This window comes from Schistocerca serialis, chromosome 8 (genome assembly GCF_023864345.2).
Source record: "Schistocerca serialis cubense isolate TAMUIC-IGC-003099 chromosome 8, iqSchSeri2.2, whole genome shotgun sequence".
NCBI classification, from domain to species: Eukaryota; Metazoa; Arthropoda; class Insecta; order Orthoptera; family Acrididae; genus Schistocerca; species Schistocerca serialis.
The window spans coordinates 39602822-39622591 of NC_064645.1; the positions used below are offsets into that span (position 1 = coordinate 39602822).

The following is a 19770-nucleotide window of genomic DNA, read 5'->3' on the forward strand; positions in this document are numbered from 1 at the left end:
CACCCACCCCCACTCAACCGACTTTGAGGGTTCCTCTCATACTGTTTCCTTACCAACTTCACCGTAAGTATCTGACGGGTGTAACTGAGGTCGGACGAGTTTCATGAATTCAAGACGCTAAAACTGGATTAGAAATGGGATGAAGCAACTGCGAACCCATTTCAGCGAGGAGTGGCGCTGTTTTCAGCATTTGGTCTCCTTTTCTTTTCGCTGGAAAACAAAGTTGGTCACAAAGCATTTCTCAAAACCATATTTGAATAATCTCTCTGTACCAGAACGCACAGCTCCTGTGAAGGTGGTTTCACTGCACTAGTACTTTATCAGCAGAAATATGTACTATGAATTGCATCTATATGGGTAAAAAAATTTATTTCTGTCAAATTACTTACGGGTGAAAATTTACTACAAAAGCAAGAATTTACTGTGCAGGAAGCTGAATTTATTGTGTAGACAGTCAAACGTGGCAGTTTTAGGTTGGGGATGTTATGAACTATGGCTGCATTAGATACCAGATGTCAGACCCTTCCTATACTTTAAGATACTGCCTAACTCAACAAGTAATTGCACGGTAGCTACTACCAAATAGACTGCATACTTCGCTTTGCTTCCTGCTGTGTACGGTGTTCATTTTCTTTCTTTACAGTCGTAGTGACGAAGAGAACAAACCTGGTCCATCACGAGGTTCGAGTACGACTCTCACGACACCAGGAAAGACTGGTTTTGCAGAAGGACGAGTCACGGGTGTGAGCTGACAGCCCTGTGAGGGGGCGGTGGGAGTTGTTCCTCGTAACGGTCGCTTCCCCATGGCAGTCTACCGTCTCCGTTCACGCAAAGCCGAGGGCGTCCGCTGTGACAGGCAGACCAGCGGTGAGTGAGGGAGTGCCGGCCCACGATGACCCCACGACCTCTGTCTGCAAGTGCTCCGCACGTCCACCTGCCGTCCCGTGCCGGCTCTGCACGCGGCCTCTGCAGCCTACAGTCTGCACCGCACGCGTCCGGCAGTCGCGAAATCGTCGACTCCCTGGTCTGGCCCACAGTCTGAGAAAGCGGGGAACTAAATGTCCGTGGCTTGCTAGCTGATAACCGACCCACAGGAAGGACCAGAGAACCTGCCCACCACCACCACGTGTTACAAGAGCGTCATCCCCGCCACACTGCTGCGAAGACAGTGAGTGGTGCTCTTTGTGCGGTCACAATTTCCAGGCTGTGAGAGTGCTGCGTTCCTCATTCACGACTGTATCATACAGTTCGCTGACAGTTTTATGGTCGGTACGTAATTAAAGGTATTTTTGTCAAACATGTAAACGCCGTAAGCATTCAAAGGAAGCTGTCGCTATTCCAGGACCGATTTGCAAACATTTTTTTCCACACAATCAACTTGTCAATTTTGTCGGCCTCCCTTCCCATTCCCTATTATTTCCTACACTTTCACGGGAGTTTTCCCTAGTAATTGAGATATGCGCAGTCTGAAAATGTTGCAGTTGTGTGCCGCCTTCAGCTTGGCGCCACGAGCGGCCGCTGTAGTGATACGTCCAGTATAGAAATGCTACAGTCTGTGGCGCCTCTGGCAACTCGGCGCCCGGAGCGGTGGCTTGTGTCACTCGTGCTTTAAAGCGGTCCTGCACGAGTCTAAAAAACTAGTCACACTACTAGGTGCACGAGCGAGGTAGTTGCACACATGCCGTACCTTTCATCGGGCATGTTCTCTCTTACACCAGTGGTATCTGGATTTTTTTTTTTTTTTTACCGAGCAAGGTGGCGCAGTGGTAAGCAGACTGGAATCGCATTCGCGAGGACGACGGTTCAAACCGTTGTCCGGCCATGCAAGTTTAGGTTATCGTGATTTCTCTAAATTGGCGCAGGCAAATGCCTGGATGCTTGCTTCGAAAGAGCACTGCCGATTTCCTTCCCTGCCCTTGACACAGTCCGAGCTTGTGGTCGGTCTCTAATGACCTCGATGTCGAGGGGACGTTAAACCAAATCTTCCTTTTTTCCTTCTGATTTTCGCCCCACCTAATTCTATCACTCCTGCAAACTGTGGAACGGCAAAGGCTTCGCGTCTCCTGCTGTAGCTAGCGACTGTTCTCCCGTCGAATACTGTGCGAACGCCAGCCGGTGTGGCCGAGGGGTTCTAGGCGCTACAGTCTGCAACCGCGTGACCGCTACGGTCGCAGGTTCGAATCCTGCCTCGGGCATGGATGTGTGTGACGTCCTGAGGTTAGTTAGGTTTAAGTAGTTCTAAGTTCTAGGGGACTGATGACCACAGATGTTACGTCCCATAGTGCTCAGAGCCATTTGAACCATTTTTTTACTGTGCGAACTTATTTTCACCCATCTCCTTTACCTACAGCAAACCTGACACCACCTACCGAATCGTTTAATCCGTCGCTACTAGCGCTCCTACTGTGCTAGAACATCCCCCTCACACGATCAACATGCTGGCACAAGGCAACTGTAGCCACCTCGCGCTATCTGAAAATAATATGCACCATGCGGTCAGGGCAACCTTGTAGAGGGAACAGAATACACCCCTTCATCCTCATGTCGCGGCTCTCTCCAGCAGCTACGTTTGTCTCCTCATCCGCACGATTTCGGCCACACATCTTTTTGAACGACTCTCCCGGAAATGTCATCAACTCCTGCTGCTCCCTTATTCCTTAAAAGCAACAAATCTTAGTTCCCACTGATTCTTGTTCTCAGACCGTGTTAAATTCGTACACCAACATTACCACATCTGTGGGCGACATCAGTTTCATTTTATGTGACCATAAAAAAGGCTTTTTCATGAATTCGAGAAACTCGTCACTATTTTAACTTACACGATTTATGTATGTCAATAAATTTCAACGGATCTTTTTAAATGACTACATATTTTTAAATCCTTGTTGGTGAAGAGCAGTTGCGTTACCCTCGGCAGCTCAGGCCCCCCTCTCATCGCGTCGAGGATAAAAGACGACAGTGAACGGAAAAATGCAACGCGGCCGTCGCGCCCGCCTGAGAACACGGGCCCACCAGTGTGGAGAGCAAAGCTGCGAGCCCGCAGCACTCCCCAGCACGCCGCCAGCCGCCGCCGAATGCTCGCGTCGGGAACCGCGAACTGTCGATGGATAAGGGGGGCGGGCAAGATTTTGCAGGGGCGTGTCACCTGCGCCGCTCTCCGCGGGGCGGGTCAGTGCAGGCCGCTGCGGCCTCTGGCGACCACCCCGTCCGCAGCCTCGAGGCAGCGGCAGTCCGGTCGGCCAGACTCCTCCCGGACCCCGGCACGTGGCCACTGCCGGGCTGCGGCGGGCCACAGCCGAGGACCGGGGCGGCTGTCGCCGCAGCCGCTCGGGCACGGGGCCGCCCAGGTACGGATCTTCTGCGGTATCCCTAAACCGCTTAACGCATACGCCGGGATGCTTCCTCCGGGAGGTCACGGCCGATTTCCTCTCCCGATCCTCCTTTGTGCTTCCCCTCTACACAACTTGCCGTGGACATGGCGTCGAACCCTCGTTACCGTTATTTTCACGCGTGACGAGAGAGAGCCGACGCTGGCGGAGGGGTGACGGCTGTTTCAAACCGCTCGTTTGCTGGAAGCCGCCCAGCACGCGTCGCGCCTCCCGCAGCAGTGCGACTGGGCCGTCCGACTCGGGCTCGTGCTGGCGGCCGTCTCACCTCGCACTGCTCGGGCTGCGGTCCAGCTCCAGCGTCCAGCTCCAACCGGCCGCGTGCGCCCACCCGCGGCCTGTGCTGGAGGGCGAAGGAGCGAGCCGCCCCGGCTGGCAGGCAGCGCGGCCGCGCACTCCCCAGTCGCCGAGTCGTCACAACCTCGTCGGTTTACTTCTGCTAAAAACGATAAACCTCACGAACCGCTGACCCCCTTTGCTTGCGCAGCGACAATGTAAATAGAAACTCGTACAGGCACGCGTATTCAAATACACTACTGGCCATTAAAATTGCTACACCAACAAGAAATCCAGATCATAAACGGGTATTCATTGGACAAATATATTATACTAGAACTGACATCCGATTACATTTTCACGCAATGTGAGTGCATAGATCCTGAGAAAGCAGTACCCAGAACAACCACCTCTGGCCGTAATAACTGCCTTGATACGCCTGAGCATTGAGTCAAACAGAGCTTGGAGCTTGGATGGCGTGTACAGGTACAGCTGCCCATGCAGCTTCAACACGATACCACTGTTCATCAACAGTAGTAACTGGCGTATTGTGACGAGCCAGTTGCTCGGCCACCATTGACCAGACATTTTCAATTGGTGAGAGATCTGGAGAATGTGCTCGCCAGGGCAGCAGGCGAACATTTTCTGTATCCAGAAAGGCCCGTACAGGACCTGCAACATGCGGTCGTGCATTATCCTGCTGAAATGTAGGGTTTCGCAGGGATCGAATGAAGGGTAGAGTCACGGGTCGTAACACATCTGAAATGTAACGTCCACTGTTCAAAGTGCCGTCAATGCGAAGAAGAGGTGACCGAGACGTGTAATCAATGGGACCCCATAACTTCACGCCGGGTGATACGCCAATGTGCCGATGACGAATACACGCTTCCAATGTGCGTTCACCGCGATGTCGCCAAACACGGATGCGACCATGATGATGCTGTAAACAAAAACTGGATTCATCCGAAGAAATCACGTTTTGCCATTCGTGCACCCAGGTTCGTCGTGGAGTACACCATCGCAGCCGCTCCTGTCTGTGACGCAGCATCAAGGGTAACCGCAACCATGGTCTCCGAGCTGATAGTCCATACTGCTGCAAACCTCGTCGTATTGTTCGTGCAGATGGTTGTTGTCTTGCAAATGTCCCCAGCTGTTGACTCAGGGATCGAGACGTGGCTGCACGATCCGTTACAGCCGTGCGGATAAGACGCCTGTCATCTCGACTGCTGGTGATACGAGGCCGTTGAGATCCAGCACGGTGTTCCGTATTACCCTCATGAACCCACGGATTCTATATTCTGCTAACAGTCATTGCATCTCGGCCAACACGAGCAGCAATGTCGCGATGGGATAAACCGCAATCGCGATAACTTACGATCCGACCTTTATCAAAATCCAAAACGTGATGTACGCATTTCTCCTCCTTACACGAGGCATCACAACAATGTTACACCAGGCAACGCCGGTCAACTGCTGTTTGTGTATGAGAAATCGGTTGGAAACTTTCCTCATGTCAGCACGTTGTAGGTGTCGCCACCGGCGCCAACCTAGTGTCAATGCTCTGAAAAGCTAATCATTTGCATATCACAGCATCTCCTTCCTGTCGGTTAAATTTCGCGTCTGTAGCACGTCATCTTCGAGGTGTAGCAATTTTAATGGCCAGTAGTGTACAGAGACATGTAAACAGGCAGGTTACGACCCTGGTCGGCAACGGCTATATAAGACAAGAAGTGTCCGGCGCAGGTTTTAGATCGGTTACTGGCGCTACAGTGGCATGTTATCAAGACTTAAGTCGGTCTGAACGCGGTGTTATAGTCGGAGCACGAGCGATGAGAGACAGCAACACCGAGGCAGCGATGAGAGACAGCAACACCGGGGCAGCGGCGAAGCGAGGGTTTTGCCGTACGATCGTTTCACGAGCGAACCGTGGATATCGGGAATCCGGTAAAAAATCAAATCTCCCACATCGCTCCGGCCGGAAAAAGATCTTGCAAGAACGACACCAACGACCACTGAAGAGAATCGTTTGACGTGACAGAAGTGCAACTGTTCTGCAAAGTGCTGCAGATTTCAATGCTGGGCCATCGACAAGTGTCAGCGTGCGAACCGTGCAACGAAACATCATCGATATGTGCTTTCGGAGCTCAAGGCCCAGTCGTGTACCCTTGGGCAGAGGCGAGGCCTAAAGCTTTGTGTCGCCTGCAGTCATCGTCAACACTGACATTGGACTGTTGATGACTGGAAACGTGTTGCCTGGTCGGACAAGTCTCTTTTCAAATTGTATCGAGCGGACGGACGTGTACGGGTACGGACACAACCTGTATGTCAGCAGGGGACTGTTGAAGCTCTCGGAGGCTCTGTAATGGTGTGGGGGATACGCAGTTGGAGTGGTATGGGACCCCTCATCCGTGTAGATACGGCTCTGACAGGTGACACGCACATAACCATCCTGTCTGATCACCTGCATCCATTCGTGTCCATTCTGCATTCCCACGGACTTGGGCAATTCCAGCAGGACAATGTGACAGCCCACACGTCCAGAATTGCTGTAGAGTGGCTCTAGCAACACTCTTCCGAGTTTAAACATTTCCGCTGCCCACCATACTCCCCAGACGTGAACGTTACTGAGCGTATCTGGGATGCCTTGGAACGTGCTGTTCAGAAGAGATCTCAGCCCCCTCGTGATTTATGGACATCCATGCAGAATTCATGATGTCAGATGCCTCCAGCACTACTTCAGAGATTAGTCGAGTCCGTGCCACGTCATGTTCCTTCACTCCTGCGCGCTTACGGACGTCCTACACGATATCACGCATGTATAATAATTTGCTTGCCTCTTCAGTGCAGTAGTGGAACTGAGTCCACTCCATTGGCGACAACTCACTTGCTACTGTGGTCCGCCAGTCCGACGGCACGCCTCAGGTCGACGGCCGCACAGCCGCAGCCGCAGCCGTCCTCCGCCGCGTAGTGTCGTGAGGTCTGGTGACGCCGGCCTGCGACAGCAACGGACGCCTCGGAAGGCCGCGCCCATCGCGGAAGCACCTCCCTTCTCCATGTACGAGCCAGCAGCGGCGCTCGCACTTCCTGCCACGCGACCGGCAAGGAGAACACACTAATGCTCCGATTCAGCGTTGGTGGTGTGCGGCTCCATACAATCGTGTCGATTAAATATCTAGGCGCAACGTTGCAAAACGACAGTGAAATGCAACGAGCATGTAAAGACTGTAGTGGAGGACGCGAATGGTCGACTTTTGTGTAAGAATTACGTGTTCCTATAATTTTCCCAGTGCACTAAAGAGATTGCGTACACAACACTTGTGCCACCCATTACCGAGTGCTATACGACTGTTTTGGATTTCCACCTTCTCTAACTAAAAGAAGATACCGAAACAATTCAGTCACGCGCAGCTAGATTTGTTGCCCATAGGTTCGATCAGCACGCGAGTATTACGGAAACGCGCCGTGAAGTCAAATGGGAATCTCTGGAAAAAAACAAGACGTCTTTTTCGCGAGGAATTATTGAGAAAGTTTAGAGAACTGCCATTTCTGGCATACTGGAGATCGATTCTAGTGCCACCAACTTAGATCTTGCCTAGGGACCGCAAAGACAAGACGAGAAGAATCGGGGCTTGTGTGGAAGCAGATAGACAGTCGTATAGTGGCTGCACTTACGAGTGGAAGAGGAACAGTAGCTGTATAACGATGGCGGGTTTGCGGAGTATGAAAGTAGATGCAAAGGTACAGAGGTTAGACAAAAACACGAAAACACCGCCAGAAATCCTTGGCTGCACACACACGCAGATGCTGCGTAAGCGTCGACCGCTACGGTCGCAGGTTCGAATCCTGCCTCGGGCACGGATGTGTCTGATGTCCTTAGGTTAGTTAGGTTTAAGTAGTTCTAAGTTCTAGGGGACTGATGACGTCAGATATTAAGTCCCATAGTGCTCAGAGCCATTTGAACCATTTTGACTTGCTTCCGTTGCTCCACTGAGTCCAGGTTTCATGGCTTCGGCACCACGTTTTCCTGTTACGGGCGTTTGCATTACCGACTTGCGGTTTGGGAATTGCAGCTTACCCTGTAATTCCAGCTTATGTTTTTCTGTTGCTGACAGGGTTCGCAACTACGACATTCAGTTTTACAGCGACTTTTGCACCTGTTGTGGCCTTATTTTTTCACAGTCGTCTTCAATAACCATCCGCCACGACGAGTTAACACACTCTCGTCCGTATTGCGAGTTATCGGATGATGTTTCCCCGCGTCCCGTGTGTGCGATATAAATTTTCTATACGGTGGCGTTTGAAACACCAAACACTTCTGCTGTCTCGACCGCGACAGCACCCACCGTAAGAGCAGTTTATGTACTTGTTACGATAACTTGCAAATATGAACGCGCTTCCTGTTAAATAATACAAGTATCGTGTAGTGTAATTAGAAAATGTAGATAAAAATAATAAAATAAAAACGCTAATAGTTGCCTTTCTCGCTGCATTAGGCTCACATGCATAACTGATTATTGCCGCGCACACACATGTCGCTGACCCTAAGGAAGGTTTATTTTCTCATGTCAGGGTAAGCTGACGTAAGCCAGATGTGAGCTTAAAACGTTGCCAGCTCCTGTCTGAAGTACCTGGTGGTTATAATAAAAGCCGATGTTGTGCGCCCATGAGCCCCAACGCATATAATAAAAGCGCAGCGACTCACAGAGGTCCAGTGCGTACTGTTTGTTTGACCGAGCGGGGTGCCGCATTGGAGGCCGACGGATCAAACCCTCGTCCGGCCGTCCTGATTTAGGTTTTCCGCGATTTCCCTAAATCACTGCAGGAAAATGCCAGAATGGTTCCCTTTGAAAGGGCACGGCCGACTTTGTTTCCCATCCTTCCCGAATCCGATGAGACCTATGACCTCGCTGTTTAGTTCCCCCCCCCCCCCCCCCCAAAAGGAAGTCCAATCCGTACTGTTTGTAATTATCGCATCGCAACGAAACTTGGCAGATATTCTAATGCGTTAATACGGAACGAATTAATGCTGAAAAAAAAATAAAGCTGTCCACATTTGGCAACGAGGTGCAAATCTGGCGCTGTGGATGCAAGAAAGATGTATAGAGATGTTTCTATATGTAATGGATTAATGGATTGTCAACGGGACGTGGGCAGGAAAGGCCAAACAAGTGAGAAGGGCACACGGTTGATTCTCGTATTACTGACTGCGGCTCATACAGTGTGGTCAGTATGAGCACCGGAGACGTCGAAGAAGTGGTGTTCAGCGCTAGATTTGCACCTGATGGCCAAAGAGTGGAACTAATTTTCTTCCAGCGGAATTCGGTTCCGGACCAACGATTTAGCATATCTACCAAGTTTTCGCTGCGATACGATAATTACAGCCCATACTGGACCTCTGTGAGTAGCTCCAAGTTTATTATATCCACCGGGTAGGAACGTTGCGCACGTGTCATTTTAAAGGAGTATTGCCTGCATAAAGTTCTTTACTTTTTCATAACGTTTATAACAAGCACCTTCCTCCATTTTGAACAGTAATCAAATGGATGGTTTTGTCGAATTAGTAAATGGCCATACTTTTATTAACGATGTTCCGTAGAAATGGTGTGAGCTCCAAGCAGAAAGAGGAACACTGGTTCAAATCTCTCTGAGCACCATGGGACGCAAGTGCTGAGGTCATCAATCCACTAAAACGTACTTAAACCTAACTAACCTAAGGGCATCACACACATCCATGCCCGAGGCAGGATTCGAACGTGCGACAGTAGCGGTAGCTCCTAGGACGGCCCGACCGCTCCGGCCGGCAACAGGAACACTAGCAAGTAAACGGTTAAAGTTTATGAAAGAGCTGACATCATACACATGGCAGGACTCGTCAGTGAGACGTAAGTACATGGTACCTTTTATAGGAAGAATTAACGGTTGGTTGGTCGTTTTGGGGAAGGAGACCACACAGCGAGGTCATCGGTCTCATAGGATTAGGGAAGGACGGGGAAGGAAGTCGGCCGATCCCTTTGAAGGGTACCATCCCGGCATTTGCCTGGAGCGATTTAGGGAAATCACGGAAAACCTAAATCAGGATGGCCGGACGCAGGATTGAACCGTCGTCCTCCCGAATGCGAGTCCAGTGTGCTAACCACTGCGCCACCTCGCTCGGTGAAGAATTAACGAAGACAACATTTGTGTCTCAGTTGTTGAGTAGTCACCAAAAGCAAACCTTTCTTCTTCACCGTAGCTTTTCCATCGTCTAATACGGGATGCGCTTTTTCAGGATTTGGCGACGTTTATTGTGCTGTACAACTCTGTGGCCAGGTGTCCTTCCAGAAGGCACAGCCTCCAATGTAAGGTGAGGCAGCGCAGCCGTGTGCGCCACGTGTCCGTGAATCGCGCAGACTTTGTTTTGTTCCTCGTCGTGTGTTGACTGTCCGTGTGTGGTATCATGTGAGGCGGAAATCTGGGGGCCCTCGCAGCGTTCTCGCGAAGCAGCGTGTGAGGCGGTGGGGGTGCGCGCCGTGGCAGCCGGCGCGCGGGTTCCACGCGGGACAGTTCCAGCTGGCCCAGCCACAGAGCGTAGAACGATACTCTACGCTCTGTGGGCCCAGCTCGCGAGCTGCCCCGCTGCGCGTCAAGCGACACGACCAACTGACCCAACCGCGCACACGCGGAACCGTGCTTCTACTCACGAGGGAACCTTCCCATCCCACCCCCCTCAGATTTAGTTATAAGTTGGCACAGTGGATAGGCCTTGAAAAACTGAACACACATCAATCGAGAAAACAGGAACAAGTCGTGTGATCACACAACCTATTAAGACCAATCTCCTGGTTTCTGAATTCTCAAGGGGACCGTCATAAATCGCAGTGCCTTTAGTGCAATTATTATTTTCGAATAGAAGTGTAATTTCTGATCGTCTCATTGCGTATTTCTTTCTCTTACCTTCTGTACTGTACTATACTATACTACACGATACTGAAGTAGTTCTGAAGCTGCAAGTCCCAGCGCGCTGTTACTCGGCGGTGACAGCGACTACGTCGGAAACGTGTACGCCTCCTTCTGCCCGCCCGTAAAGTTTTCACTTTCGCGAAGGAGGGAGAGCGCCGCGCCTGCAGCGCCGGCGGCCGGCCGCTTTCTCCGCCCCCCCTCCCCCCCCGCCCCCCCCCCCCCCGGCGGCACAGATTGAGATTTCGCGCAGACTCCGGGCCGCGCCCACCGCCTCGTTCGCCTTCCTGGCGCTACCGGAGGCACACCCGCGGCAGGAAGTGCACGCGGTGCCCTGGGCAGTGGCCAGTGGCCCAGCCAGCATTCTGCTCTACTCTGCTCTGCCGCTCCAGTACGCACTGTACGTCCAGCTGTCACACAACTCCACTCCATTCCTCGCGCACCCACTTTGTGAATCACGGTCGCCACTTTGAGACACTTCCCCGACCGCCCAGATTTCCATCCCTTGCCGTCTCGGGCGGCAGGCGGGCGCCCCCCCTCCCCCCCGGCCCTGGAGCTGGAGCAGCGTCGGTTACCGCCCCGCCCTGCTGCCAGCCTCCCCCACACGCTGCAGCCCTCGGTCAAAAGACGCCGGCTGCCCCTCCCCCGTCCACGGTCGCTCCTAATCACCTTGCCATCGTTGGGCAGCCACGTTACCTCTGTTTGTCAACCGGCCGCCACCCCCTTCAGCGTGGCAATGCCTGACCACACACCAGCCCTGCGACATCTGCAGCAGTCCGACGCCTTGCATCTCTGCTGCCATCGATCAGCCTCCATACATTCCCAACTTGGCCTCATCCGCTTTTCATCTGTTTGCAAAACTTTAAGAACACCTTCCAGGACTTGAAAGGGTGCAAGCGGAGGTGAGGGTCTGGTTCTGTTGACAATGTCAAACATTCTGCAGCGACGGTATCAGAAAACTGCTCTCGTTGAGAGAAATTTGTTTGTCACCAGGGTGACCATGATGAAAAATATGTAGAAATGACAAACGAAGATGTTGAATGTCAATAACACGTAGCTTATTTTAAAAGCGTTAGAAATATCCACATAAAAAACTGGAGACATTAGTTTTCAGCACATCCTCGTATACACACAGGCTCTTGCAGGAGGGACGGTAAACGTTGTAGGAGGTGGTGTTATAGAGCAATTCGAATACAGCACTCCGTATAAGAGGTATCCAATTTTTATTGCTTAGAGACATAGGCCGTAGAGTTGTTTATAGAGATAAGTTTTCATTTCGCGAGGTTATACTTCAAAAAATAGTTCAAATGGCTCTGAGCACTATGGGACTTAACTGCTGAGGTCATCAGTCCCCTAGAACTTAGAACTACTTAAACGTAACTAACCTAAGGAAATCACACACATCCATGCCCGAGGCAGGATTCGAACCTGCGACCGCAGCAGTCGCGCGGTTCCAGACTGTAGCGTCTAGAACCTCTCTGCCACCCCGGCCGGCGGTTATAGTTCATTTCGTCTTTGTGCCCTGTTATTTAGAATTTCTTGGATGTGAGCTTCCAGCATTATTGCAAGCGGTGCGTTTCGCTACAGTGCAGAACGACGGGCCCCTGCACACTCTAGTCGTCACGTTACACACCAGCCAAGCCCAACATTCCCGTGTAGATGGATCGATAGAGACGATCACGTTTCTTGGCCGTTAGGGTTTGCGTACTTAACTCGTTCAGATTTTTGTTTGTGGGGATGTTTGAAACGTAAAGACTATAACGAAAAACTTGACACAAGACACCGATTGATCGTTAGGATTATTAATAGTGCTGGCCTCGTGAAAGAACCCCACGATGAGCTGAGAAGAACTGCAGGCGATGTTTTAACGACAGCTCGTAAGTGGCACTGAAGTCAGAAGTGTAATTTATGAAAATCAACGTTGATCTTAACAATTTGTCTTCACCTCTTTGTTTCGGTTTAGCCTCTAAAAGCAACTCTGTAAACGATAAAAATTGGACAGAGGTTTTATTCGACTTAGTTAATATTTTGGCAGCTGCTACTATAGACTATTTCTCGCAGAGCACCCAGTGTATAGCGATAAGTCAAGAAATTTTGTGAAGTGGTATGAACACGTGAAATGAGCAGTGGGGAAGGTAAAGGGACACGAAGAAGTGTCGTGAAAAACTTGTGTGAAAGGAAATTGCGCGGTAAATGCTACATGAACCAATTCCCGAATGTTAGTCCTTCGTTTGGGAAACTTATATGTTAAATCCGTTTTCTGCTGTCGTGCCTTCTTGATAAGGTCGGTATAGCTATTCTGAAGCTTAAGAGGGTAGCTCGGGAACTTAACTGCGAAGGTTTAAAGGAAAGGCGACGCTGTCCTTGCGATTGCACCTGCACTGGTGTAGAGGGCCGCCGCCAGCACCGCGTACCGTATGTGGCGTGGGGACCGTAGGAGTAAGGTGAGGGAGCCACTGCACAGGCGTACGCAGCTGTCAAGTCTGCGTCACTCAGTACGCATATGGGAAATGGCAGCATTTCGCCGTTAGTACCTTCGACTGTGTGCACAGTGGCTCACGATATATGTGAGCACAGTGGAAGTTACCTCGAGGACACACCGCCTCTGGCCCCGATAATGGCGAGGAACAGGGTGCACACGTCTCCTCGTACACGCCGTACCCACTTGAAGCGACTCGGCGGTGGTCACATCCCGAACAGCTAGCAAGCTGCAGAGGTGCTCACTGCTACGTTTCTGTCTCTGTTCCGAACGGTCCTACACTTTTGCTGTGAATTTAAGTCTTCGAAAACGGGAGTGAAATGCAGGTAGAGGGAAGCACTGGGTTACTGAGAATTTTGGGATAAATATCGTGGTTGCACGTTCACGGTGGCCTGAATGAGTGACCCCAATCACTTCACGGAAGACACTCACAAAACTTTTCAGAAACACCCCCATCCTGAACTAGACCGTCTGCACTTCAATATTCCCGCCAGCGGGTGATTCTGACTGCGGCTCCAAGACAGGAGAGAAAGGCCTCACTGGAGGTGCGGAAGGGAAGCGAATGTGTCGCGCTCGCTCAGCCACTGGAAGCTCAGTGGTAAACAGTGTTACGTACGAGTAAATACCCGTCACGCGTAGCCGCTCTGTGTGTACCGACCCTGGTGTGGAGTTTGACTTTTCGGACATCGTTATTGGCACTCTTTCCGTGTTGGGTTCACGACAAGCTTGGCACTGTTTACCGATAGTGAGTTCTTATCATTCGCGGACGTAAAGCATACACTGCAGATTAGATGGCACGTTAGGCGTCCGGCACAGCCGCCGCCTCGGATCGTTTGGCGGGAGGCGAAGCTGCGAGCCGCTGCGCCAAAGCAGGCGCGTCCTGTCCGCCAGCGTGCGGTCGCTGTCAGTAGCGCACTTCCGCGAGGTATCCAACCAAACCCAAACGCGCGTTCCGTGCACTTGCGTCGACTAGGTTCGCTCGGAAACTGTTCACACAGGCAGAGCTGTCGGGTCTGAAGCATTTAGTGACGAGATGCTGGTTAGCACGGCTGCGAGTACTGCACTGTTCCCTGCAGGGACCGTGGACAGCCCACGGCGATACGCAAACACATCAGGAAAATTAATTGACGGTGGGTTCACGTAAACGTCTAAACACGACAGCTGCTTTCTGCAGACGCCTCTTCGTCTTACCGTCTTACTGCGTCGCTCCCATAAGCCGACCAGCACACACACACACACACACACACACACACACACACACACACACACACACACACACGCACACGCGCGCACGCACGCACGCACGCACGAAGACAGGTGACCCGCCCCACCGGTGGAGGCCAACGCGACGGACCAGTGTTTTTTGGCTGCTCTACATCACCAGCAGTGCTGCAGTGCAACTGGCATGTTCTTGCAAGGGACTGACTAAATTTTGTCTGCTGAACTTCTGCAGACATAGACATCGACTTCCGTCAAACGTTAACGGTGAAAACGTTGTGGCCTGATTATGCAGTTACCTGAAGTCCGCGCGTCCTCTTTCACTGAGCTTTAATCCCGTCTAGTCCTGGATCCGCTGCACCCAGACACAAACACCCAGGTGCCAGACACTCAGATCGGTACCAGACGTTGTATGTTGATTATCAACCGACACACCGACTTAGTCCGTGCTGTGCGCTGTCGTCCGACAGAGCATACGCAAACGGCAATTAAAAGCAGCACCAGAGCTACGGAGCACAGGAAAAGCGTATCTGTTACTGATCGTATTGTTGATCTCGCTTGGGTGACAAGGTAGAGCATTATCGACACCCACTGGTGACAATTTCTTTTAACTGTTTACGCGTGAAACTGTTATGTGGGGGAACGTGTTCAGACATCTACAAGGACTTTTCGGAGTTTCTAACAATGTTGTCTTCCCAGTCCGCTTTCGCTTCCTTAATTTAAAGTTATGTTCTTATTATTGACCTTATCATTTTGTTTATTACTATTGTTACTATTACTACTACTTCTGCATGTATGAAGCAATTGTTGTTATATCCTTGTGTACTGATCGTATACTCTGTGAAACTACAAGCGTAGTCCATAGGTTCACTACTTTCAAACAAACGAAGCGAAAGCAGACTAGCAAGAGAAGACTGCCGTTAACTCCAAACAGCCCTCTTGCGTGTCATAAACACCTTGTCCCACTGACACGTTCACGCATAATGCAGTAAAAAACTTACCATCATCGGGGTTTGAAAGCAGAACCCTTGGTACGAATATCTAACGCTCTACCAATTTCCCCACGGAAGCAACAAGTGTCAGTTACTCACGGCTGCATGCGAATCGTGTAAACTTCGTTCTCTGTGATCGTAGTTTCAACTGTTTGTGTATCGTATATCCCGAAAGGAATTTGGAGATTAGGGCAGCATTTGCCTCAGCGAGCGTGGCAGACCGCCTAAAAGACCGAAGTCACGCTGGTCGGTGAAGTAGCCCAGCTGTAGTAAAGAGTAAAACACGTCGTCCTTTTTCCTCCTAGTGCGGTAGCTGCGGAAATTAGTGTTCTACCCAGACGGCGGTGGGCTGTTTATAGCGCGAAGGCGGGCGCACAAAAAATAAAAAAAAACACACACAGAGAAGTGTGCACTGCAGCGTCGTATTTAACCGCCCCATGTCGGCTGCCAACACTGGAGTGCCTGTGCTATCCGGAATTATTCTGCACCGTTTATTCTGAATTACGCCGCTTTCACACTATACGGTTTTGACCGTACGGCAAAAAGCCGTACGAGTTTTAGCCGTGCCTGTGTTGCTTTCACATTACACGGCTTTTTGACGTGACCAGTTGTTGGTGTCTATTCAGTTTGCTTAATGTGTGTATCAAGATGAACCGTAAACGAGTTGTTGCTTTGTGGTTGCTTCATCGTCGCCGCAAAAGAAAAGGTCGTCTTTTGTGGGTACACCCCATTAACCAGAGAAGAGACGAAGTGGGTTTATTTTATACACTCTTTGAAGATTTGAGGAACGACGGAAATAAATTCTTTAACTATTTCCGAATGTCTATTACCTCGTTTGACGAATTACATAGAAAACTAAAGGATGTGTTACAACGACAAAACACACAATTCCGCAATTGCATCCAACCTGTTCAAATGCTGGCTATCACGTTAAGGTAATTTAATACATAAAAACTAGTTCTGTTTATTTACTTATTTATTTGTGTTTTACATTTTTATTACGCTCAGATTATGAAGTAGAAAAGTCAATATCAATATCAGCAGTTGAAACCAAAGAGTTTGTAGCAGGACTGACTGTACTGTCACTTTGTGGCGACAGGCTCTCTGCAAAAACGTTGTAGAACTGCGTTGTTGATGGTGGGCCTTCATGGCTACTTGTGGAAGGCGAAGGGTATGGTGGTGGCACTTTATTAATTCGTTGATAAGAACTGCGACCTTGAGAAGTCTGTAATGGTTGTTCGAGAAAAGTAGTTGGGTTTGGTGCAGCTGGAGGAGGACGAATCTGATGCGTATGGTAAGAGGATATTGGAGCAGCATTTTCCATAGGTGAATAAGAATAAGCTTGAAATCTATTATTATAGGGCATGGGAGGTGTGTAATGGGTAAATGGAGGAGGTTGAGCTGTCAATATATTTCTCCTTTCATATATATTTTCTATAACTTTGAGGACTCCCATCTGAAACTGAAGATAATCCTGTTCATCAAATTTTTCCAGATGAGGCTTCAGACTAAGTAAAAATGACATTTTGCTGCAAGGTTTGTCTTCTTCCAGAGCTCGTAATATTTTCATTTCGATTGCATCAGGTTTTCTATGTTTTCTGTTTGTATGGCACTCGCTTTTGGATGTTTGTTGTGTGGGTGCTGTATCAAATGGCCCAGAAACATTCTCAGTATTTTCGACGGAGCCCTGCGTTTCTATATCTTCTTCCAGTCTGGCGGTGCGTTCCGATTGAAAACTGTCCTCCGTCTCTCGAGCATCATACAGCTTTTTTAGAAACTGCAGCTGATCAGAATATACATACTTTTTCATTTTCTTTGCTGCTGAGCCACTTTTTTTCGCAGCTTGAATTTTTATGTTTGACTTCACAAAGGAGTCTCGTAGATTGGTCCACCTCCGTATTACTTCTATACCTACATCAAAAGAAAACAAAACTGTATGAAAACATTTTAATTTTGTATAGAAAAAAGCAAAACTGTAACAAAAAATGTCCACTGCAAACTAAATGTCACTGATTTTTTTTCGTTTTGTTCAGGTATCTGGCAAGCGGTTGTTCCTTCACTGACTTACATTTCCAGTACAGAATTGGGATTTCTACAGCAAGTAAAGTGGTTAATGATGTATGCACAGCAATTTGGTCATCACTGCGGGAAGAATGTATACAAAGACCGACCAAAGAGGTATGGGAATCAATAGCGGCTGGATTTGAACGTACTGCTAATTTCCCCCACTGCTTAGGAGCGGTGGATGGAAAACATATCCGTCTTACTGCCCCATTTAATAGCGGATCAATGTACTTCAATTACAAAGAATACTTTTCTGTGGTTCTGATGGCTGTAGCGGATTCCAACTACAGGTTCATTTATGTCGACGTAGGAAGTTATGGCAAAGACTGTGACTCTTCAGTGTTCAGACGGTCCAGTTTATGGAAGTCAATAGAAAGTAATTCCCTGGAATTTCCAGACGTCCAATGTCTGCCTGGTACGGAAGGTCCAAAAGTACCCTACTTCTTCGTGGGAGACGCAGCATTTGGCCTACACACGCATTTGCTCCGGCCTTTTGGGGGAACAAACTTGACAGTTGAGAAACGTGTATTTAATTACCGTTTGTGCAGAGCAAGGAGGTATGTGGAATGTGCTTTTGGCATCCTCACCAATAAGTGGCGGTTGTTTCACCGACCTTTAAATGTTCATCCAGATTTTGCAGTAAAAATGGTTAAAGCTTGCATTGTTTTACACAATTTTGTACGTCAGAGAGATGGATTTATAATTGAAGACACCACATCCTTCACTGGTTTGGAAGACTTAGCCCAAGATGCCAACATAAGAGGAGGACTGACAGCCAACGCCATAAGGAACACTCTTTGTAAATATTTTATGACAAATGCTGGAAGCGTGTCATGGCAGATGTCAAAGATATAAATTAACAAGCCTTTTCCTTTTTGTAGATTGTTTGTGAAAGCCTGCGACTGTATAGTAAATAGTTTTCTTTATAAATAAATTACTGCTACCACTCACGTTTTTAATCGTTTTGTTTATATTTTGTACGACGCGTTTCGGGAAATAATTCCGATCTTCAAGTGCGTTTTTTTCTCTAAGTTTTCATTATGTGTAGTGTTTTTTTATTTGTGAGGTCTTGTGCGTGTTTCTCTTATAAATTACAGTAAAGAAAACAGAATGCAAGACCTGACACATAAAAAGACACCACACATGATGAAAACTTAGAGAAAAACGCACTTAAGGATGGGAATTATTTCCCGAAACGCGTCGTGCAAAATATAAACAAAACAAAAAAAACGTGACTGGTAGCAGTAATTTACTTATAAACAAACGATTTACTTTTAGAATAAAATTTATAACGTTAAATAAAAACTGTTTAAAACGTATTAAATGTAATATTAATATATTAAATAAATACTTACCAAACGCATTTTTATCTTTGTCTTCCATCTCATCAAAATCTTGCTTCAGTGCTACGCAAACTTCCCGCCAAGCATTCTTTGTAGCAATACGATCTCTATACGCATCTAGAGTTTTGTCCCACAGAACAGGTCTTACTTCCACCAAGGTTATCAAAAGTTCAGTATCAATTTCATCCATTCTTCTACACTTTTCAGTAAACAAGAATAAACACAAATGAATAAAACGACACTACAACGAACTAGTCGACGCCGTACGGCTCAAAACCGTCCAGTGTGAAAGCATGCACTTAGTCACGTAGGCCACTGTTGTCGAACTTGCCGTACGGCGACCGTCTGTTGTAGTGGCAAGACACGGCTGCAGCACGGCACGGCAGCGGCATTTTGCCGTCGCCGTATAATGTGAAAGGCGCCATACATTTCTTCACACCTACAGCCGTACGGCTTTTTGCCGTACGGTCAAAACCGTATAGTGTGAAAGCGGCGTTATACACAGCGACAGCAGCGCTCCAAGTGGACAGTAAGCTACACTTTAGCCCGCCCGATTCACCGTGCGGTCTAACGCACGACTTTCCGGAGCGGAAAGGAGTGTCTGGTCCCCGGCGCGAATCCGCCCGGCGGACTTGTGTCGAGGACTGGTGAGCCGGCCAGTCTGTGGATGGTTTTTAGGCGGTTTTCCATCTGGATCGGCGAATGTGGGTTGGTTCCCCTTATTCCGCCTCAGCTACACTGTGTCGGCGATTGCTGCGCAAACAAGTTCTCCACGTACGCGTACACCACCATTACTCTACCACGCAAATATAGAGGTTAAACTCGTCTGGTGTGAGACGTTCCCTGGGGGGGGGTCTATCGGGGGCCGAACCGCACAATAACCCTGGGTTCGGTGTGTGGCGGCGGAGGGGTGAAGTGGACTGCGGTAGTCGTCGTGGGGTTGTGGACCACTGCGGCTGCGGCGGGGACGGAGCCTCTCCGTCGTTTCTAGGTCCCCAGTTACCATACAACATACATACAAACTACACTTTTGAACACAAAACCGGATGAGTGGGAATAGTGTCATTTCTATTGAT

At 49.3% G+C, this 19770-nt stretch overlaps 3 protein-coding genes across 3 annotated transcripts in view; 1 reads left to right on the top strand and 2 right to left on the bottom strand.

Annotated features, from left to right (window-relative positions):
* Positions 1-19770, bottom strand: part of LOC126416512 (clavesin-2) — a 143788-nt gene that overhangs the window by 45420 nt on the left and 78598 nt on the right. The window lies entirely within an intron of this gene.
* LOC126416561 (putative uncharacterized protein ENSP00000383309) lies at positions 893-6630 on the top strand. The gene is made up of 5 exons (XM_050084306.1): positions 893-1024; positions 1077-1168; positions 2918-3347; positions 3577-3810; positions 6505-6630. Exons 1-5 carry the CDS (start codon positions 893-895, stop codon positions 6628-6630), a joined length of 1014 nt encoding a protein of 337 aa, XP_049940263.1.
* LOC126416562 (uncharacterized) lies at positions 16297-18884 on the bottom strand. Its single transcript, XM_050084307.1, has 2 exons — positions 18707-18884; positions 16297-17198 (listed from the first exon to the last, which is right to left on the bottom strand). Exons 1-2 carry the CDS (start codon positions 18882-18884, stop codon positions 16297-16299), a joined length of 1080 nt encoding a protein of 359 aa, XP_049940264.1.